Source organism: Balearica regulorum, chromosome Z (genome assembly GCF_011004875.1).
Source record: "Balearica regulorum gibbericeps isolate bBalReg1 chromosome Z, bBalReg1.pri, whole genome shotgun sequence".
Classification (NCBI taxonomy): Eukaryota; Metazoa; Chordata; class Aves; order Gruiformes; family Gruidae; genus Balearica; species Balearica regulorum.
In genome coordinates, this window is record NC_046220.1 from 75318287 (window position 1) to 75341538 (window position 23252).

General features: G+C 42.2%; 1 protein-coding gene across 2 annotated transcripts in view; it reads left to right on the forward strand.

Moving 5' to 3' along the window:
* Window positions 1-3683: 3683 nt before the first annotated feature.
* Window positions 3684-23252, forward strand: part of CCBE1 (collagen and calcium binding EGF domains 1) — a 102427-nt gene continuing 82858 nt past the window's right edge. Inside the window, exons 1-2 of one of the 2 annotated variants that reach the window (XM_075739605.1) lie at window positions 3684-3896; window positions 4040-4120. In XM_075739605.1, the coding sequence (XP_075595720.1) occupies window positions 3796-3896; window positions 4040-4120 (182 nt within the window). In that variant the 5' untranslated portion in view covers window positions 3684-3795. The remainder of the gene's footprint in view (window positions 3897-4039; window positions 4121-23252) is intronic. The other variant, XM_075739606.1, reaches the window with a different exon arrangement.

A 23252-nucleotide genomic window follows, 5' to 3' on the forward strand; every position in this document is an offset into this window, starting at 1 on the left:
AACTGTTAATCACAAAGAGATTAGGAAGAAATTCCACCTCTCTCTAGGGAGCTAGATATAATTATTCAGGACATTTTTTTTTCTCTCTCTTTACTATCTGGTTCTGGCTTTTTTTCTGAGATGGGACACTGCTCTAGATGCCTTGTGGAGTTGAAATGGCGTGGGAAATCCCCACATTGCCCAAGCCCGAGTGAGTGTTTAGCAGCTGAGCTTGGATTGTGCAATATTCCTTGGGAGATTGAGTCTGGATCTAGGCAGGTTCAGTCTGGGCCTTCACCTGGAAGGGAACCTAGTTTGTAAATGAACAACACGAGGCCTTTCAAATCTGTAAAGTATCCTAGGCCCAAAATGTTCTTTAAAACTTCTGTTTTCTGTTTGTTTACACCTTCAGTCCTGCTCTGATCTCCCCGAACATGTCAATGCCGACAGTTGGAGATCTGGTGGAGTTGCCACCAAAGCACTTGATACAAACACAGCGCTGTAGTGGGATTAAGACTATTTACAATAACTGGTTACTTGCTTTTTAATTGAAGCAGATGGAGAGTGCACTGATGAAAATGTCAGTTGTAAACGGATTAAGAAAAATCACAGTGCATACCTCTGAAGACTCCAGTGAAACATGTAAAAAAGCCAACCAAAACACCCCACAAACCACCCCCAACAAAAAAACCCCCACAACATCCCACCCTCCCCAAACATGATGGTCATATTACTTTTAAAGGTGGAGATAGGAAGTAGGGAAAAATGATCTTCAATGTTCATGATCACCATTAAACTTTCAAACCTCTCTGTCCATTTGTAGTGAGCCTAATATGATGGTTCTGATGGAGGTCTGTGAGTAGGAGATATATAGGATAATATAATAACTGCTCAAGATCTTGTGAGTTCTTCATGGACACAGATGACCTCAGTGTATTTCTAAAGAGTTAGGGTTGTCCTGTACACCCTTCTTCTCCTGTTCTGCAGTCTGCAGAGATTGTGCCTTTCCGCTATGGAAATGCACTTCTGAAAGAGCCTCTTCAGAAGCAGCAATCAAAGTTTGCTTCCGAGCTTCTCCAGTTACCAGCAAAATCCAAAAAAGAAACTTGAATTTGTATTATTAATTTAACAACATCATTATGAATGTGCTGCAGGAAACAATGCATCTTCCTACACAAACACTATAAATAAAACTTCTGATAAGCACTTTACTACATTGAATTCCTCATTCTTTTCTTTGAGAGCATTCCAAAATTTAGTGTGCAACTTAATCAACTTCATACGTGCTTGAATTGGGCAAGTCAAAACTAACATGACCCTGCACAAAGAAAAGCATGCCTCGCACGAGAAATCACATTCTGCTTATTTACTATATATGAAAACAGTCCGAGATCATTCCTTCCCTGAGGCAACAGGAACATTTCAGTGTTTCCTTAACCACCACCCTTCAACACTTTCCAGGAAGCAAACCTTGTTCTCAGGATGGCACTGGCTGCATGGTTGTTAAAGCTGAGATGAAGACGATGAAGCAAAATGAAGAAATGCTGAACTTTAATGTATTCAGCTGTAATAGGGTTACCAACTGCAAAGTATCATGCTACTTAACCTCTCTTTTCTATCAACTATTGATCACACTTAAATTCTTTTTTATAGAAAACTTCGGGCCCTGCTTTGGCAAAGAGTTGAGTACACGATTAGCTTCACCTGCAGGTTACCTTGTTTAAATTAACAAGGCTGTTTGCATGAGTTAAATAAATACATATGTAAACTGATATAATATTTTTAATTAAAAATATAGTACAGTGTGTTGTTACAGTGCTATGTGGGTGGCAGGCATTAAAGAAAAGGCAGAGAGCCTAGTTAAGCAATTCAGGTAGTGAATCAGATCTGTATTGAATGGCAAAAGTTCTGGAAAAAAACCCCAACCTTCTTGGAAGCATACTTATGCCAGGCCTATATAGGGATCCTTTTAAAATCAGAGTCATTCTGAAGTCATGACACTTGGGTCTGGGCTGGAAATCATCCAAATTATTTCGGCTCTGTGCTTGGGTATGATTCAATTTCTTCTAAAAAAATGAGCTTTTGGAGGGACTGTGACCACTTCTGGAATGTGTTAAATTAACATTTGTTATCTATAGACAGGCATCACAGAGGTTACAGCACAGCAAACCTCTCTTCATTTCAGACCTTGTCACCGGATACTTTCTACTAGGAGTGGGAGGGTAAAGAACATGATGTGGAGACAGGTGTCTCCTGAGCACTTGGGTCCAAGCACCCAGCTCCTGCGTTTGTTCCTGTTATCTGCATCAGGAGCAGCTGTCTGAGAGAGACAAGGGCTTAGCCCTGCAAGAAACACCACAGTTTTCACTGGCTTCAAGACAGCAAGTCCTGTCTTTGCTTACTCATTATTTGTATAAAGGAAAAGAATTACAAAGGAATAAACATCTAAAACATCCTCTAAATAGCAAAGCAAAAACAAATGGGGAAAAAAAAAATCTGTCCTTTGCTGAACTGAGCACAGGAATACAGAGAGTACGCAGCGGCACCTAGAGCGGAGAAATATCTCGAAGGTGGCCGTTCACAGCACGTACAGCAGATAGATCGTGGTGACGGTAGATGCTGAGCAAGTCAGGGAAACTTCTGACAAGCCCCAGAGTTTCCCAAGTAAGAGTCCATCTATCATTAGTCTTCTTCTGGGTACCGGAGAACATACCAAAGGGATTAACAGCTTAATCATAGCTGATTCATATATGGGGCTCTGCATTATTTACTTACTCATTTAACTGTTAGGGTCTTCCTGCTACAGACAGGGGAAACTGAGGTGCAGAGTGGTGAGGTGACTTGTTCAAATGTTGCCCGTGGCAGAGCACAAAATAGAAGGAGGGTTGCTCAAGTACTCTTACGCCCATTTATTACTTCAGTGCTGATTTAATAGAGAAGTTAGTTTGTTACTTGCATATCCCTGACTTTTGTGACTGTAAGAATATGAGTACAATCTGTTGCTCACATATCCCTGATTTTTTTGGCTCCAAGATGAGGTTATATATACTACAGGTGAAAGTGCTAGTAAGGCTGATTTGCACACCCCCATTTCACTGGAGCCTTTCATACTTGTCGGAAGTTACGTGGTGATCAAAGTCAATGCATCGGCCACTTTGTGAAGGCATCGCTGTTTTGCAGGTTTGCTCCCCTGGTCCCAGGCAGTTTAACGGTGAAAACAGGATATGGTACAGAGGGCCAGACCTGATGCACTGTTTTATCAAAGTCTGTTGTCGTTAATCTCCTTTTTATGAATGGTGGGGAAGTGGCAGCCGTACACAAGGATAAACAACGGTCGCAGCAGAGAAGCTTTGAACTGCTCTGTTCCTTTGGGAAAGAGATTTAAGATAAAGCCCAATCTGGAAAGCATCAGTGATGGTACACTGAGAGCCGCTGATCTCCCCCGCGGTTTCGGACCTTTCCATCACTTTCGGTCCCGGTCACCCTGGGTGGGGGGCACACTCCGCACCCTTCCCCGTGCTCCCTGTAGCCCCGGGCAGGCGGGAGGGGACCGAAGGGGAAGGTTGACGTCCCCTCACCCCCACCGCACATCTGCCGCGACCCCGCCACATCTGCCCGCCGCCCCGCCTTGTCCCGCCCCGCCGTGGGGCCGCATCTGCCGGCACATCTGGGCGGACGCGGCCCCTCCCCGTGGGCACATCTGGCGGCCGCGGGGGGCGGCCCTCCGCCGGGGCGGGAGGAGCGGCGGGTCGGCGCAGTCCCGCCGCCGGCCGGGGCGGGCAGAGCCGGCGCGGCGCGCAGGGGAGAGGCGGCCCGATGGGGCGGCCGGCCGGCAGCCTGGCCCCGCTCCGGCTGCTGCTGCTCCTGGCGCTGGGGCACGCCTGGACCTACCGGGAGGAGCCACAGGACGGCGACAGGTGGGTGTCCCCCGGCCGAGGACCCCCGTGCTCCTGTTTCTCTGCGTTCCCCCCCCAGCCCCGATCCACCACCTTCTTTTATCTTTTTTCAACCCCCCCCCCCCCTTTTTTTTTTTTTAATAATACGACTCCCCGCCTTGCAGGGAGGTTTGTTCCGAGAACAAAATTGCCACCACCCGGTACCCCTGCCTGAAGCCCACGGGCGAGCTCACCACCTGCTTCAGGTGAGCGCCGCGGCCGCGGAGGGCGGGCGGGGGGAGGGCGGGGGGTGCCGCGGAGCCGCGGGGTACACGCGTGGCTGTGGCTGGGGGCTCGCCGCCAGCGGGGAGGGTGCCGCGCTGCCCCGGGGGAGAGTGCGGGGGACACACGCGTGATGGAGGCAGGCGTGGGGACCGCGGCAGTGGCATCTGTTTGCCTCCCCTCTGCTCCACGCTAACCCACTCCAGCATTTCTGCCACCTCAGGCTCTGGGGAATGGATAACTCGGTCACGTCCTTCCTGCGTGGGGCATCTTCGTTGGCAAGTCCCACTGTTGCCCCACCGAAAGGTTTTAGTAACTCACTGCAAATATCACCTCAAAGGCATCGCGGGAGAGGGTGCGTGTGGTTTTGGTTGCCATAACCTGGCTGTCAGTCACTGATAGAGTGAGAGAGGCTTCCTCTGACCTGGATATCTAGGAGCACATTGGAGCTACAGCTGCATCAGTTGCAGAATGATCAGTGAGATCAACTGCATTCATGCCAACTGAAAGACGTTTACATTTAGGTAGATGAATCACACCCTCAGAATGAGTAACTTCTTCAGCAACCAGCTTGGGGGGAGAATTCGGCAGAGGCCTCTCAAATTAAGTGAGATTAATCCAACCCTGAGTTTTCATTTTTCAGCTGTGTATTTGAGAAACATTATCCGTTTTTCAGAAGAATTTTAAAGCCATTTTAATGATGACAAATGTCCAGAACAGTTGACAATAGATGTGCTTTTGGAGAAATATACACAAAGTACGAGCACGCATGTATCCCTTTTCTGATGTCCTCTGGTTAGTCCCATCACCACAGATGAGATGTTTCACCTATGAAAGCTGCTTCTTGTAAGAGGTTACTTTGTGGAAGGCAACTGTGCTCTGCCTATGTGTCTATGCCTGCATGTGGCAGAGAGCCACTTATGGATACCAAAAATATGGTAAGGCACATTGATGCTTGTGAAAAGCGTTACAAAAATCTTCCATTTCTTCCCAGAGAGTTTTCTGCTTGGCATAAACACTAGAGACCTGTAGATGCATGGTGCAGCAGTGTAGTGCCTTGCTCGCGTGCTTGGGGCTGGTTCATGCCCTCCAGCAGCTGCAGCCACCTGGGAAGGTGTCACGCCGCTGCCCAGTTCTCAGCAGCATTAGCAGCCTTACAGCCCCTGGGAAGGGCTGTGCAGGGATTGGAGACCACCCTTCCCTGCTTCCCTTACCCTCTCTCTCCTCTGCCTGTGAAGGTGAGGCAGAGCCTGCTTTTAAGCAGCTCTGTAGCGTGCAGCAGCAATTTGTGGAGAGAGGCAGTGTGTAGGTTTTGCAGGGAAGGCGAGTACTTGGTTGAGCCAGCAGCGTTTCTCTGGTTTGGGAGCGGAGCACTGTGGTGAACGAGGCTGTGCTGAGAGTGCGGAGTTACTGGAGGAGAAAGGCGGAGCAGGAGCCACATAAAGCGGCACGCACATGACTGTCCTGCTAGTTACGCTGTCGCTACTGCTTGTCCCAAAATCCATCCAAGCAAAGAGGGTCTGCTTTGTGTGTAGTGGATGAGGACTTCACAGGCTCCACCAACTGCTTTGAGCCACCATACAAAGAAAGCAGGACTCTGTCCGGCTGCCAAGTCCCACTTGTACTTTCTTTCATCCTTGCTGAGGTATTTCTGACCTTTGGGCTCTGGTTGTGCTGAGCCCTCCCTCCCTCCCCAGCTCTCCCCCTGCACAATCCCAAGTGGTATTCACCATCCTGAACCAGCACAGACTGTGAATGAGCGTTTCCAAATCACTACATTGCACCCTAAGTTGTTTTGGTTCGTGTTTCAAATCCTTGCTATATCTATGACTTGCTTTAAAAAAGAAAAAATCAGTTTCCATGTAATTGTGTCTCTAGCCTTTAGGGTCAGGTGAGGAGGGCTCCATTCCCGGCTCTGTGAGCTCTCTTCTGTGATGTCCGTATGCACAAGAGCAGGGCAGCATCTCTGAGACGGAGGCGTGGGGCTCAGCAGAGCAGCCTTGCATGGAGGACATACCTGTGCTGCGGTGCGCTGCTGGTCCTGCCCGTTGGAGGTGTGCCACGCTCTGACACACCCACGACGGTGAACCTTACGGGAAAAGCAGCATCCCCATTGCTCGTGGTAGCAAGATGTGCTTCCAGCAGGCACATGAGATTAACATCAGCAGAATGTATTTTAATTTAAGATTCATTAATATTTTGAGGTTGAGGCTGTTAACAAGATGACAGGAAACTTGCAAGTGTTGACTAAGCCTGTGGTGACTCAAGGTGAGTTTTGTTTTGTAGGACATTCAGGTACTTCAGGATTCAGTTTCCACATCTGGAATGACAGTGAACATTTAAAAAACTTCAGCTGGACAGAAACTCAGCTGTGGCTTTAGGGAACTTTCACTCCAGGTGTCTGAGAAACTTGATTTTGGTCTTCTAATATTTATTCTTACAAAACTTCATTTTTTATCTTCCTAGACAGTTTTTTCACAGTATTTCATAATGACAATACTTATATACATTGTTAGAGGTAGTTTAAAAGGATAGTTAATGTCAGCTGCTATTTACTATTAGCATACACACCTAATTTCTTTTCTAGGTCAAAGTACCTTTTGTCTAGAAATTAAACAAACTGACACAAAATTTATCTCATGTCATAACATGTCAGGCATAAGGCAACATGCACCACAACTAATGATCTGCTGTACAATTAATTAAATAAAAAAATAAATACATTTGAAGTCAGATGTCAAAATTCCTGAGAAAATTAGTTTTCCAAAGCATAAATTCTTGACTGAGAACAATTTCACCCTTTTATTCCTCCTTCTGGAATTTTTCATGAAAATCAGCATGTTTGCAGAGCACTTCAATAGAAAAGAGCATCTTTTCATCACAAAAAAATATTTCTTGAAAAATTTTTTTGAACCAGATTTACTCATGAATAAAGATGAGCCAAATGGAGGGCCAAGCCAAAAGTGGGGCCAAGCACTGAGAATATATTGGCATTTTTCCCTGTGGTCATAGCAACCTTGTACATAATTAGATGTATTTTTCCTTTTTAAATGTGTGCAGTCTGGCCCTTGGCTTAGTTTGATTTGTATTTTTTTAGATGTTCTCTGTATTTATTTTCATAAGAGCACAGAGGAACAGATGCAAAAAGCGGTGGGAGCTTGTACAATATCCTTTCAGTGCAAATCCCATTTAAACTCTTGTATGTAACTGCACAAAATACCTAATACTAATGGCCCCATCGTGTAGGTACAGGGAGTATGTTCTGCAGATTTGCTGGTCATGCAATAGTCCAATAAGACTTTGAATTCCTACTGTATGCAAAATTCATCGAATTTGATGACATTTGGGCAGCATGAGAATATGAGGCCCAAATCACCTTACTGTCTCCTCCAGCTATTTGAATGTGGTGGTAACCTGTTTCCGATGATAGACTTTTAAACAATTTGTTGGCATGTTAAATTACATGAATATTGCTGCAGTTTTCTTCAGTGCTTCTGTGTGTTATCACTTGCATGTGACAATTAAGTTTGTACATTTTAGCAGCAGTCCTTTTCATTACAGTCCTTCATTCATTTTCATTTTCAACGGTGCTACCTTACATTGTTTCTGTGGTCCAGAAGGAAAAGCAGCATCTGGAATAAGCATCCTGTTGCTTTATTCTGATTGTGTAGCTGTGTTCCCATAAGGGGATGGTAGAGGTTATGTTGCTTCCAAGTTCAGGAGACTCAACATCTAATCTGGCACAACTTATTAATTGGAGTTGCTCCCTTTTTAAAAACCACCAAAACTTGATCACTTAATTAACTGTTGTATATTAGGAGAGACAAATATTATATTCAGTTAGAATTCAGAGAGTGTAGTGAAAATGATTCAGAAAGACAATACACAGCCTTAACAGAAACATTTGCTAGTGGAAGCTGTTTGCCTATCACCAGCTGTAGAAAGATTCAAGGATGAAACAGATGGGAAAAATGAGAATATTTGTATCCCCTGACTGTGCAAATCTCTTTGTCTACTAGACACTTAAATATTGTTATAAATGGGCTTGAAAGAAATAGTTTTGCTCCTTTTAAAAAAATTTTGATAAGAGTAAAGGGCTAAATTAAGGGAACCAGCATGTGTGAATCAGGCAGATGAAAATTTGAACCTTGATCTGCGTAGCCTGGAAGAAGACTTTAGCCAATGCCTTCATGGGCAAAAGGAAGGTTGTTTTTCTCCTTTTATTCAGCTGAAACTATTAGTCTAATTCCCTCTCAACTTGCAAATAAAATTGACTAGATTAGTTGACAAAACCAATTTTTTAAACATATAGACATTGTGAGAAAAATTATCCATCTTTCTCTGACATCACGGTGAGCACTCTCTATTTCCTGCATTTTTTGCTGAAAATGAAGTGTGCAAGCTCCTTCAGGAACATATTATACCCTAATTCTGCATGTGTAGTGATGGAGGCTGCTCCTGCTCCCTCCTTCTATAGGACCAGCGGGGAGCAGGAGGTTTACAGTAAGAGTGCTTGGCAGAATAGTCCCAGCTAATGATGGTAAATCTTTGTAAAGGTGAGACAAATCTTCACATGTTATGTCTGCAAATAAGCCCCATGTTATGGGGCTTAAATCTTGGCTTCGAACTTAATCAGTATTTTTGTAGTATTTCTCAAGCAAAAGGTCTTTTAAATAGGATGCTTATGTTTCAATGTAGCTTGTCAGCTTCTTCATTTGATAATTAGCAGCTACAAGTATTTTTCAGAGGCCCTCCCTACATTTCAGGTTTTAAATTTTCCTGTGAATGATTGCTCTACACTTCATAACAAAAAGACAAATCAAATGCATTGCAGAAGAGAATGCGTGTATACTTACACCCTGCTTAATTCTGATGCTAACCAGAGATCACATGCATTTCTTTTTACTCTCTTGAATGCTGATATTGCTGGTGAAGCCTACTATTTTTATAGACCGTATCATTTTGCACATTCTTAAAAGATAAAAGTAATTGCAAGTTAGTTGGATTGTAGCTGTTTCACAAAGAGCAGCACTTTCACTAATATGCCCTTGGGGACCATATGCAATTCCTGGTTCCCAGATACTTGACGAGCATGTTGCAGAGCTTTCCAACAGGGAAAAAAAATGCTTTATAGAATTTTGAAGCTTTCAGCTGGAGTAAGCAAGGATGACATTTGGTCATCTTCTGAATTTTCTTTTCTAGAGATTTCTTTTTTATTGTTGCTGTTGTGTTTCCTCTCTGAAGTTTTGCTGATCAATTCAGTTTTAATGGAATTGAAAGACTCCCAATTGATATATTATAACAGTAAAACCAAGAAATTTATCTGATTAGAGCAAAGTTACTGCTTAATCTCCAGTTATCTTGCAGGGAAATGCACTGTGTGGTGCAATTCTGCTGAAAATTTAGGAGAGGATATGATTTCGAATTTTGTTTTGGTTTTAGAAAACTAAATATACACAACAGCTGTAATTCCACATCTGCTAAAAGAGTTTCTTTATGTTTCAATAAACTAACAATTCTTCTTTTGCATGTAGTTCAGTGGTAAAGTGCCACAAGCTGCTAACTCTGTGCATAACTCAGGGTAGCATCAGCATCTGAAACGTGCCCATGTAGATTGTGAGCACTACTGAAAAGAGCTGCAGCGATGCTTCTTGGTGATCGGGTTGAAAATGAGGAGAGTCAGAATTTCTTAATTTATTCATCCTATGAAGAAACCTGTGATATGTAGTACTGGGCATTTTGAACTCCATATAAACCATCGTCATGAAAACGATGTATTCAGCAGCTCTGTGACTCTCCTTCCATCCGTGGAAGGAGTGCTGCTCTCTCAGTCGCGCTAGCACTAATTCTACTAACGCATTCACTACCATGGTGGTTATGCAGAGATGCATCAAACATAAGTGTTCTCCTAGTTCAAAAGTTTTTGTTGTCTGTATGCTACAATGATTGTAAGACATTTTCCTGAGTTTCCTAATTTTTTTTTCCTCACTATCACTTTGAAAGTAGCACCTTTAAGCATCCTGATTCTGAATGCAGTCAGTCCTTATTTTGAATGGATTTCCTTTGCTGTGATTGCCAAGGGAACAGATTGCTCTCAGTTTCTGTGATATGTTGTGAATACCTGACAGTTAAGAGTAACACCAAGGCCACACATGTGTCTGTAGGTTTCCATACAGCATTTGGGTGGCCATGACTTTGCTGTCTCAGGTCCTAAGGCCAAGGATCTTAATTCATATGGAATTTTGGTGAGATAAGGGACATTTGAGATCTCAGCAGATGTGGATGCTACTGGCTGGAGCAAAGCCTCCTGCAGCAAAACACAATGCTGCTGTGAGTTTACTGTGCAGTGTCTACTCTGTACAGCCAGTTCACTCCAAAATGAACCAATGTAATTAATGATCTTTCAGACCATAGCATAATTAATGTGAGTGGTGTACTGAGGTAGGATGTGCTACAATTAAAGGATGAGGTCTGGAAAATGGTTGTTTGTGTAGTCCAGAAGTTTTTGATGTTCGCATCAAAGCAGTTTGGAGAATTTTAAAACTGGCAAGCCAAGATCTTTATGATAAGTGCCCTCCTTGGTGGTTTGATCAATAATGAAATCCAGGTGCATTGCATTATGGTTTTCATCTACAGTATATGGGGTTAAATATGAACTGACTTTCCTGGGCATGTCATCTAGCACAGAGACTCCAGACAAACAAAATAGTAGCCCCAGGGTATCCCGTAGCTGATACAAAATATGTAATAAAAATAGGCCACCAAAGGGAATATGACTTTTGTAATTATCCTAAGTATTGTATATGCTCCCTAAGGTCAGGCTGCTTTGTCCTTAAAAAAGTGATTGCAGTCTCTCTTGCTAACAGCAGGAGCTTATTAATACTTGTGTTACTGCTCCCATTGTGACAGAGACCCGTTGAGCTGGGTTGTTCTGCACTGACTGCAGTCAAAATAGGCAAGGCAGAAAAGGGAGGAATGGAAGGATAAAGGTACAGAGCAGCAAGGAAGAGAAAGGAAAGAAAACAAACCAGGGGCATGGAGCAGGCAGAAAAAAAAAATTAATAAAGACATAAAAAGAGAAAAATTCCATCTTGCTGGTGGTTTATGTGACAGATATGTGTGTAATAGAAGGGAGGTAATCACTCCCCAAAGAAGTGTAATTTAAATGCTGTCAGGTGCCTATTTAAGTAGAACCCAGAAGCAAAAACATGAGCCAAAACCCAAACAAAAACACACATGAACGCATCCTGGGGAGGATGCCTGTTGACCCAACTAGACTTGGAGAGAACAGGAGCTGCTGCATCTTCCCTTGACAGCCTCTCCCCTTCTGTCCTTCCTCAGTTCGGAAAAACTCTCTCCCCCTCTGTACAGCACAGGTCTGTATGAGGGCAGGATGAGTACCTTAGAGGCAGATTAACTTAAATTGTCTTTGCTCACTTCACATTGCTTTCACCCATTGTCATAGCACAGAATTATTGGGGAGTAGTTGAACATGAAATATTTAAACTACACTCGGAAGAACAGATCAAGCTTGCTAGACATCCCAGATAAGGTGGGATTGCCCACATCCCACTGTGAAAACCATTGCCCAGTACGAAAAGCATGCAGGTGACAGGTTTTCTGAGGCTTCTGCTGTGCTTGCCTATTTTTATGTCATTGCATGTTTGGGAGAGCAGTTACTACATGTGTGCAATAAGGTCACACACAGCAGGAAGTGCAAGATACCTGGTGTGGCCCGTAGCACTGATTTACAGATGGGCAGAGAAACTTCACCTGGGATATATCGCATTTCAGATTGTGCCCGCGCTTGTGCAGTGCTGGTCGTTTGCGGCACGTGTGACTTTGGGGCTTTGTTGGGATTGTGCTGAATTCTCACAAACTTGAGTTTAATCTTTCAGTTTTGTCTCCACCACAGTGCCCCCAGTCCTGAGATGACTTTTCTCTCAATGTGTGAGTCAGTGTTGAGTTTTCAATATCAGTGTCACTTCAGGTGGAGCTGCTGGGGATGGCAGTGGGCTTGCTTTGGAGACCTTCACATTTGTTGCTTATGTCTCCTACAGATACATATGGGTCACTCCAGGGTTCCTCGCTTTAAAACTCACGCTCACTAAGAGGCTGAGGCTTGTGCCTACCCTACAAATAAGCAGAGCTGACGTTTGATTTACAGTGCAAAAAACCTTCCTCAAATTCTGCTCACATTTTTTTTCTCTCTGTTGTTCATTTTCTGTTTGCTTGCTTTCAGTTTTCAAACTAATGGTGGCTTCTTTTGTAAACTAACAGTAGCAAATGTCACTCTACTGCTCTACTTTGCCTTTTCTTCTATGTCGTTCCAATTGTAAGCAGAAACAATGGAGAGCAGAATCCATACAGACCCGACTTGACTTCTTCTTGGCCTAAGAAAAGAAAGCAATTTGTTTGCATCTCCTTAAGGGTAGCTCTGTTTAACAGTTGAAGAGAAAAACAATTTCAGTTGCAAACAGTAATCTCAGAACTTAGTTGTGTATGGAAAATCCTTCTCGCTTAAAGAGTGTTTTCCATCATGTTGTGTTGATTTCATTGTTGATCCTGGTTCAAAAAATTAAGTACGAGACTGTAAAGCATTTAGCGGACATCTAGCTATTAAAAACATGTACTTCTGGGTTTTTTGTTAAACTTAAGTTCTAACCACATCCATTTTAATTGATGATCTGTGCTGGAATTTAAATAAGGTGAAATACCCAGTGATTATATTCACTGTATTAATATTAGCAGCCATTCAGTAGTGAATACACATCAAACAGAATTTTTCTCCTTCCTTTTCAAGTGAGCTGGGAGCTAAAGTAGTGCCTACACAAAGTGGGAAAGAGAGGCAAAATCAAAGCTATAGTCTGAGTTTTTAAATGGATTGTTCTTGGAGAATGAATAGGCTTATTATAAGTCAAAGCCAAGTTACACTAGAGAGAGAGTTTGGAGAAATACAGGACAATATTCATCTGGGCTAGCAAGTGTGTGACAAACAATAGTCTTTCTATGGAGAAATTAGTGGTGCATAGCTTCCGATGTAGAACAGCAGTGTTCATGTTGGCTTCGTAGTCTCATTACCCTCCCTCGAGGGGGAAGGTTGACCGCCTAATTCTTCACCACAAGACACGGAAGTCCAAGAAGCTAGATGGTACAGTCTGCAAAATGGATGAAGAAATACATGAAGTATTATGGTAATATTTTATGAGTAATTGGTAAATGGTGACAATTTAGAAATTTGTGAAAACTTACCAAAAAAAGGATGCTCAGAATTCTTTTATAAGAGAGAGCAAATCACTTTATTGGATGTATTATTTCATTGTAAATAACTTCCTGCCCAGAGCTCTGACGTCTCAGTGGAATGTTAATATCTCTATGATCACAGTCAACACATTTAATACATGTTGTAAATCTGACATCTTGCCTATTCAACCAGATTTTATTATCATACTCAATTTTCATGATAGAGTTTATTATCATAGCTGCACCAAAAAAGTAGTGTCGTTTCCTAAACATTGCTCTCTGGAATTCTGACAAAACCCTTAGTTTAGAGATTATTGCCTTTGAGAATTGAAGTGAGTTATAATTCAAACAAAAATAGCCAAAGGGAAAATTATTTAATCTTTATCATAGCATCTGTGGGAAGAGAAAAAACATGGATGAAAATGGGGTTGAGGGTCTTTGGTAGATCTTAGTGGTTGAGAAGTGGAGAGTGAGAGAGAGACTTGAGGGACGGGGGGTCACTAGGGCTACTGTTTGGTAAATGCTTGATCCTCCTGAGGATACATGCTTTTAACTGCAGCTTCCTAAGGCAGGAGCAAGGACCGGTGGCAGACAGGAATGCTGGCAGTCTGGGATGATCTCTGCCTGGAAATCATCAGCATGCTGAACCCAACCGTGGTTGGGCTGTTGGTCTGCATGATGGCCCAGACAGTCTACGGGCAAGTCTTGTCTCAGACTGTGACCCTTGTGGTGCCTCAGATGTTGGCTTCTCAATAGATTACATAATATGCTGCTTGTATGGAAAATAGTATCGTTTGCTTAGCCAGATGTAGAAAGGTTGTTTTGATGTATACTTGGATTTTAAAAGCTCATTAGTTGGGGTTTTTTTTGGTTTGGTTTGTTTTTCCTGAAGAAAGTGTATGTCCACTGGACTTCCTACTCCCTCAAGCCTACAAATGCATATCCAGAGAGCAGCTGGTGAAACTGCTTTAAATTTCAAAATTGAAAGATGAGGAGCCTATAGAAAATGGATAATTTCTTTCCCCCCCCCTTCTTTTTTTATAATTTTCATGGAAAAAAATCTCATTTCAAGCTTTTCTGATTTTAAAATGAAGAAACACAAAATGGAATGACATCATAAATGGAGAACACAGGATATATTTTTATTCTACTTGGTCCTGCTTGCCTTCTAGCTTGTCTAATAGCAAACCAGAAGATATTAAAAGTGTTACTTCCTGAGCATGTCTCCTTGCCCACTCTCACCCTTCAGTTCCCCACATTTCTTTCTTCCAGACAAAACCCAGTAAATAAGGGGTGAGGGAGGAAAAAAGAGGACAACCCGACACTTCCCAGTTTTCAGACCTTTCTGTTAAAAGTCTGCTTTAGGAGTCCAGGCTCAGTCCGCTCTCTCTGTATACGGTCAATGAGGAGGAAGGGAAAGAGTTATCCTTCAGGCCAAGTTAACACGTCCTATTTCTTTTAGTTTTAAAACTTCTTAAAGAGAAATGAAAATTTCGTTGTGACATAACCTCAATGAAGAACTTTACCCACAGAAGTTTTTGCAAAGACAGACCTGTGTTCCTGGCAGCTCCTCTGGGTTCGAAGTAGATTCAGAGTGCATTCAAACCTTCTCCTTGTGTCTGATCTTAAATTACATTCTTTTCCTCCAAAAATTTCTCTGTGTGGCACAGGAGCTCAAGAAAACTACCTGGCATGCATGAATGTGTTTGCAGGACTGGTACCTTCTGGATTATTATTATTATAAGCTCACCTGTTTTAAAGGATGGCTCTTTTGGTCCCCTGCATGGGCACTAAAGACCCTGTAAGAAAAGATTTCCAGAAGGTTGCATTTCCATAGCTCTGCTGAATTCTCTGGACTTATACCAAACTGTGTCAATTTGGGAATTCTTCATAATTCTTCTTAGCTTTCCATGCAAACAAAGAACACAAAACGTTGTTAAAGCAGATTGAATGCATCTTACCAATGAAGCAAGTTTTCTGCTTCACTTTCCAAGCTGAGTTTGTTGGCCAGAGTCTTATTTGTGCTGTTCGTTGTCCTCACACTGACCCATACTGGAGTTGCAGTTTAATTGAGCGTGCCTGGAAGGGTCCTTGATGGTGCCTCTCCAGATTTACATCAGTGGGAGCACAGTGATGCTGGGATGCAACGTTGTGTAACCTTAGGATGGACGTGCCAGGACTTGAGTTGTACTTCTAGATCCTGGGCTTAATTTCTGTGCTCTTCAAGGAGCCATATCATGCCAAATTCTGCCTTTAGTTACCCAGTAAGGTTTACTATGGAATGTCAGTATTAGCTGCTTCTCCAGCTGTAAAATGGAGGAAAAAGCCTAATTTATGCCACACAGAAAAAAGACCTTGATAACTTATGCTGAAGATGTAGTGTTCCTGTTATAGCAAAGAAGGTCACCATAAATCGAATCTTCAAATAACGTGCTGGACTTCATTTACTTATGGTGATTTTCTGTCATTACAGTTCAACAAAATGCTACTGTTTGAGATAAGAAGAAAAAATGCTCATTTTTTAAAGTATATTTTTTCATGTCCACCGAGAGACAAATTAGATTTTCATGATGTTTTCTTATGTTGCAAAAATATCCAGAGTATTTCCACAGTGGGAGTAAGCTAATGGTACATCACTGGAACATCTCCAGTGAAAATAGCTGTGGCGGAGTGCAAAGAGCAGCAGAAAACAAGTAGTCGGGAGCAAGAATGGCTAACATGTACACATACATTTATTTACACATCCTCGTTTGCAATATGGACTGCTGGATATTTTTAAGTACCGGGAAAGAGAGACTTCAAACATTTTCATTGACCCTACAGCCATTACAGTTATAAGCTGTTCCAATGAAAAGAAAATTGTTCCAAGAAATTTTCCTTAAGGACTTGACAAAGATTTAATGCAGGACAAATATATCTTCAGGATAGAAATAGAGAGGAAAGTTTCTGTGTTCAGATTCCTCTTAATTGTATCTTAGGACTGAAGACCCTGGCCATATTCCATATTGTCCGATTTAGTGCTTTGCTCTGTAGGGCTTCTCTTTTGGAAGAAAGAACCAAACAAATATAGCAGTCCTTTTATTAAATGCCATCTTGACCGTGCTTCTTGGAAAGATAATGGCAGAGAGGATGAAAAATTACAGCAAGTGTTTATTACTGAAATCCAGTCTCAGTTGCAAGAAGATTAACTGTTTCGAAATATTCAGTATTCTGCCTGCTACAATGGGATGCATGTGGAAAAAAGCTGCAAAGCAGCGTCAAAGAACTGGAAAAGTCTTTGTGGTGTCTCACTGTGGAGGCACATGATTGGTATTTGTGGGAAATGCTTGAGAACATGACTTTCAGAAGTGGTCCTTCTGTCCCTGCTGTCCTGTTAACTAAATGGGGCTGCTATGTGGCAGACCTGGGCCATGAACCTTACATCGTCCCAAGCTGCCTGGTGATAATGGCAGAGAGAAGCAGGGGTCTTCTCTCTGCCATTTGGGTCTGGAAGTCAAGTGTCAAATGAGTGTTCTGCAGCTGGATATCAATAACTGAATGAAAAGCTACTTTATTCCTTGGCTTTTTGTTGGGAAACTGTAGTTCCTAAGCCCATTTATATAGCATGAAAAAGGTCAGTTGATGAGGAAGGCTTATTTGGAGGATAGGATTTGGAGCATCTTCTGTAAGAAATAGTTTATATTTTAAAAATGGCTAAGCTGCAGACTTAAAATAACTTCAAGTTTTTTCTTATTGCTGGAGAAAAAACGAAATTGTTTGTCTTTGAAGATACTTTTCCATCTTTTGCCCCATAGCAGAAAGACATTTCCCATTCAGAAGACTCCCGAAACCTTTCATGATATCTTTATGAAGTGTAACTGTTAGTCTCTTGGAGAGAATGATTTTTTTTTGGCACCCCTTCTTACTGAGTCTTACAAGTAAATGGAATATTTTTTTATTATTTGGTAGCAGCTGTAAAAATAACAAGACACACAGAGCATGGCAGCTTCTTTGCCTGCTTTACTCAGACTAAATGCACTGTCTTTAAAAGACTTTGGGAGGCACAGACACCTACTGCTTTTTGTTTGCATTGTTTATAATAAGCCTTTATTCCTTCTGTTTACAAATTTATTTATTTTTTTATTTCCTTCTTAAAAAGTAAATTTTACACAATGTACTTTTCTGTTAAATCTTCCAAGGTAATTATAGAGTACAGTTGGATGGTCAGTTGTTCCTTTCATAAAGTTAATGTTTAGATGGAGGATTAGCCATAGAGCCCTTAATTTTTCCTTTTACAGCCTATGGCTGAAAATCATAACAAAAGGAAATTATTTATAAACTTAGCATCTCAACTGTTGAAGTTAGGAAGATTCTAACAATGTCTTAGCTGTCTGTAATGGCAGAGCATGAATTCTCTTGGAAGAAATTCAGGTTAAGATACAACATCATATACATATAAAAATGCTACATAAATTACTGTCTCATCCAAGAGAGCAAGAATACTTCATGTTTGTTTTCTAGTGCATGTGAACAAAAAAGTTAGCTAGAGTCAAAACCCGGCTTGCAGCATCAGTGCAAATTGGATGTAGTTCCATTGGCTTTGGTTGAGCTTCTCTAGATTTATGCTGCTTTAAGTGATGGTGAAAATGAGATTTAGCCCCTGGAATTCAGCTTTTCTGAAATGTTTCCCAGTTCCCCTCAGGATGAAGTAATTTGATTGTATTTTACAAGGAATCATCTAACTCAGCAGTTGTTGCATATGAGCAGTTAAGTTCTGAGGTTTTAGCACTTTTCTGCCTCACCATTGATTTTTAGAATTATTTTTTATTGTGGGTAATACAGGATTTAAAAAAAAAAAAAAAAACCAACCAAAACCCCACAACAAACCCCAGCTTGTTTCTTGCATAATTTGTTTGGATAGTCAGCAGTTCTGGGCTGCTTGTAAATAAATAAATAAAAGATGTACAATTTTAAAAAGGTTGGAAATCGTCAATGGAGCGGTGTGTCTTCACTAGAGATCATAAGCAGGCCTTTTTATTTATAGCTCTGTCTTGTCAAGATCAGCATAGGTTTATTCTCAGCCCTATGATGCTCTAAGGCACAAATCATCAAACCATTTGGATGTGTCACTCCATCAATTTTGGTAGGAGTCCAATGCCTACATAACCATCTGAGGCCCTGTGCCCAAGCAGAGGGTATATGGAATATAAATTAGTAAGCATTGGTTAATTCCTGTATGTGGTAGCACTTTGTAACTTACTGATGTGGAAAAAAAACAACAACCAGTTTACAAATCTCATTTCAGAATATGATCAAGTCTGTGTTCAGTATCTTTGACAAGCCGACTAGGATGATCCTCTGTATTCCTTCACCCTCAGATGACTCTCCCCGTTCTTCTCTGAGTTCTCCTCCATGTATCAGCATTCCCGAACTGCAAAGAGCAGAAAAGATGCTTAATTTTAAGGTTATGTGTACTGCTTCCAAATTCCAAGGTGGAACATACTCTCTCCTTTCCTTTGTTAATTATCCAAGAGTCTCAGCAGTAATTTGGATTACAGGGCTGCATTTTTCCTTCCTAGATGTGTGACTTCAACTCTTACCCATTTCGGTACAGACAGCTGCAAAGTTGCCTCAAAGTTTTTCTTTTTTATTTACTTGCCAATGACTTAACTTTGTTAACCAGTGCTACAAGTAAGCGTAGAGGTGGAAAACACTTCAGCCTTATCAGGAAAGTCTGCCAAAGCAGGAACTGGATGTGCCCAGGAGGGAGACGCCCCCGCCAGCACCAGGGCACGGCAGGATTACACTGTCCTGCCCACGGTGCCTCGTACCGTGCTGTGTGACGTGGTACCGTGGGGTGAGTCTGACGGGAAATTTGATCTGATCACAAATATAAAGATGCACAGATTTGGAATGGAAAATTAATCCTGGATCATTTCCCTGCTGGGTCACGCGGAGTTGGAAATGCAGAGCTGCAGGATGGGCATCCCTGAACCCCCCAGCCTGCCAAAGCATGGTGGCAAAGAGGAAAAAGCCCATTAACTTGAATAAATATGGCAAAACCAATGTCTTTGAAAACTCTGGGCTTTTTGCTAGAATTCAGAGAGAATCTGAGGCAGGCTTTTCTCTGGGGCATCCAGAACCGTGAGGAGGTACTCTGAAATGCCCCTTCTTCAGTGGTGTGAGAAAAGCCAAGGGGTGTGCATCCTCAGGGAGAAAACTGTGCATTTTGTATCTGCTTTAGAAATGTCACTCTGGTCAGACTTTCTCCAGTGTTTTCCTAGAGGAAAATACGCAATCACTGGAATGTTTGTGCTTTTCTAGCACTCTTGCTTGGTAGATCATCGCCTCTGGTACTTAGATGTTTGGGAATGAGAGAAAATAAATAGTAGTCAAAACTTGGCAGGAATTGATCCCCAAAAGGGATTACCTAAACCCTTTGCAGTTCCACATATCATTTAAAGAGGCAGCTTGTTGTAGGTAAAATAAATTTATCTGGCCTAGTGGTATTATTGGGGCAATTATCTATCAGGAGATGATGCTGGAAGTGAGAGGCTCGTCAGCTGGCAAAGGCAGAGGAAAAAAAAAGGTCTGGTTACGGGACAACAAGGAACTGGAAATGAGAAAGGCAAGTGTGGTGCCACAGTGTATGTAGTGAAGTGTTTTCAGTAGTGGTGAGAAAATTTTAATACTACTGTGCAAACCTTTGGCGAGACCTCAGCTGGAATAACCTGTGCAAGTCTGGTTGTTAACTTGCAAGGATGAGGAGTCACACCTGGTACGAGGCTTTCAGAAACAGGGACAGCCCATGTGATGGGAAGAGGGAAGTGGTTTAGAGATAGAAAGAAGCAACATCCCTCTTGGAAAGGTACAAGCCCGTCCTAGTTTAAAAGTTATATAGCTATTTGAGTGATGGTGAATACCAAATTTTAAGACATTGGTCTTGTTAGGTGTAGTGCCATATCCATGTGAAAATCGGCTTCTGGATTTGGAACAGGTTTGCACTAGGAAGTTTGGACATGGTGATGGGGCCTTGCAGGCATCTATTTGCAAGCGCCTAACTTGGAGAAGTTGTCTTCCCTTGGCTGCATAGCTCAGATGCTTTCAAAACAGTGTGCAGAGTAATTTTCATCCTTATACATGCCATGTAACCAACTGTCTAGTTGGCTAAGCTGAGCCAGTGTATTCCCAGCTCACGTGGGAGGTGCTATTGCCACCCTCAGGTCTAACAAACCAGTCATGCGTACTCCAGCCTGGAGGTGTTTGAGGTCAGCACAAGCAGGTTCTTAGGGACACCAGCTCTACCCCTCGTGCTTGTACTAGTGCCTGTGGTTCTACCACTGGCTTCTTCTGCAGGCTGGAAATACTTAGTCTCACAAATCATGGCCGGGTGCCTTAGAATCGGGTGCTCCTTCCTCTCCGGCGTTTTGGCTGGGCTTTTAGCTTTGTTATTGGAAGTGGTGAACGTGGGAAATCTTATCTCTTGTCTGAATGACTTCCATAGTTGTGCTCAACATCCTGTGATGGTGCTATCTCTTTATGAAGTCTCCCTTGTCATTGTTAACATGGAACAAATATCCCTGGAAACAAACAAAACAAGGAAATAGAGAAAATATTTGCTATAAAACAGAATTGTGTTTAAATGTAAGGTCTTCCCAAGGAGCTTACTAATACACGCTCAGAGCAGAGCATACTTTGTCTAGCCCTGAATGTTGACTTTTCCTTCTGAATCCTAGCGGGATAATGTGGGGTTTTTTTAAATGTCAGAATCTGTTTCATGGACCTAAATCATGAGAAGCCTTTTGTACAGAATGATTTTAAAGCTGAAATGGAGTTGGAGCCTTAATGTCATGAATGTGCATGAGTTCTTGAAAAATTAGATTTTTTATTAGTTAACAGTATTTTATTGTAGTAGTTTTTGAGGGTGGAGAGAAATGTTTGAGCGTGCTTTTTTTCAGTACCCGATCCACATATCAGAGCATCAATCATACAGTATCTCCAGGGATAGAGTTTTGGGGAATAGCCCATGATGGTGTTCAAAGAACAGAACTTTTGCTCTTTATGAAGTTGTTCCAAGTGGCAGTTTTGGGATTAGATGTTTCGAGACTCATGTAAAAAGAGACCTTTTTGTATGTGTGCTGCCTGCTCAGATCCACTCCAGAGGCTGCTGGTATCCAGGTTGGGATATTTTGGCTTTGCTTTCTTTCTCTAGTAGAGTGAAGAGGTGGGTTGTCTTGTTTAGGTGACTTTCACAGATGCTTGTTACCGAATAGCAACAGGGCAAAGACTTGACCTGGAGGTTGACTCTCCAGTGACCCTTAAAGTTGGAATAACTGAGAAAGTAGCGGTTACACCAATAAAAGCTTCAAATGAGCTGAGGGTTGAGAAAAGGGAGATTGTTGCTTATAAGAAGAACTGAACTGATGCCAGCAGAAAGCTGATACAGGAGCGACACGAGTGATACTATCTCCCCAACAGACGTGACTGTGTTACAGAGGCTGCAAGGTCAGACCCTGGGTTTGCTTAAGAGCACGTGAAGTAAAAATACATCCTTTCTATACTACTGTAAACAGGGATCTGAAGCAGAATAATTAGCATTATTAGAAGGAGCTCTCTGCTTCGTGGAACTTCTCCATGTATTTCTCAGCCAAGAAGAACAGAAGAGTCTTTGAAAAAATAATTGGCAGCAAGTTTTAAATGACTCAGTGGTCAGAAAGAGAGACACTATGGCTGTACTTTCTGCTGTGTGTAGAAATTGCGCAATCAATGATTTTTACTATGAGTAGGATCTTACTACGGAATGAGGATTTACAGGATGAAGTCAAGGCGAACATGTCCCAGCCATCCACTTAACTTCCAACCCAACATTTAGAGCTGTTTTCCCCTGACCTTCTGTATTTAAGGGTCATTACTACAAATACCAGAGGCTTTGGGGCAGATTTTGCTCTTTTTATTATTTTTGAAGTCTTGGGACATGAGTGAAGCACAGCTCAGTCGTGAGTCACGGCAGCAGACAACCTCCAAAGGCATTCTGATCGCTTGATGGAAAGAAGCCCAAACTTGCCAAATATTTGAGAGTTACTAACACATTTAGTGCTAGATGCGGTCACGAACAGCTCTTTAGAAATAGTCACCACATGAGTTGGTGAGTAACTGCAAGGAGGGCTCAGGGGTACTGGAAGATAATTTTAGAGTAATGCAGTCGCATGGGTACTTGGTTTAGGCACGGGCCACGTGATGACAGTTCTGTAACTTTATATATATAACAAACAGAATGGAAAAAAGTAAACAGTACCAACAATTTTTTCCAGATCTTGATGGAATCGTTAGGCTTTAACAATTTGACAAGTCTCAGGCCAGGAATTAGAATGAGCTAGATGAAACATTTTACGGAGAAGTAAACAAGTGGACTTTAGCTCATGAGGGTTTTTGTTTGCATGTTTATTTTTCAAAAAGCTTAGAATGCTAACATGATGAAGTTAGTTGCTGTGAGTCAATGTATTCCCAACCGCAATGTCAGACTAAGCCAAACCCCATGCCTAAATCCCCTAAGTTTTGCCAGGGCTGCTGCCTCTGGAGCTCGTGGGGGCACGAGCCAGCAGCAGCTGATGCCCTCAGTGCCACCAAGGAGCCAGGCCACCTTTTCAGATGTATCTGTCTGGTGGCTGGAAACACTTTCCACAGCTGGATCCTATCTGATCCTCCAATTTTACTTCTTTTTTTTTTTTTTTTCATTCTGTTTCGCAGTACACAGAGGAGTATGAGTATGTACTTTGTTGTGGCGCCTACCAAAGAAAGCTAGAAATAAGCCAAATCTTTTTGCTGTAATTACTTGTTACAGGCTAAGGGCAGTTGCTGTGTCTAGTTCAGTATTTGAAAATATAGTTCCAGTCC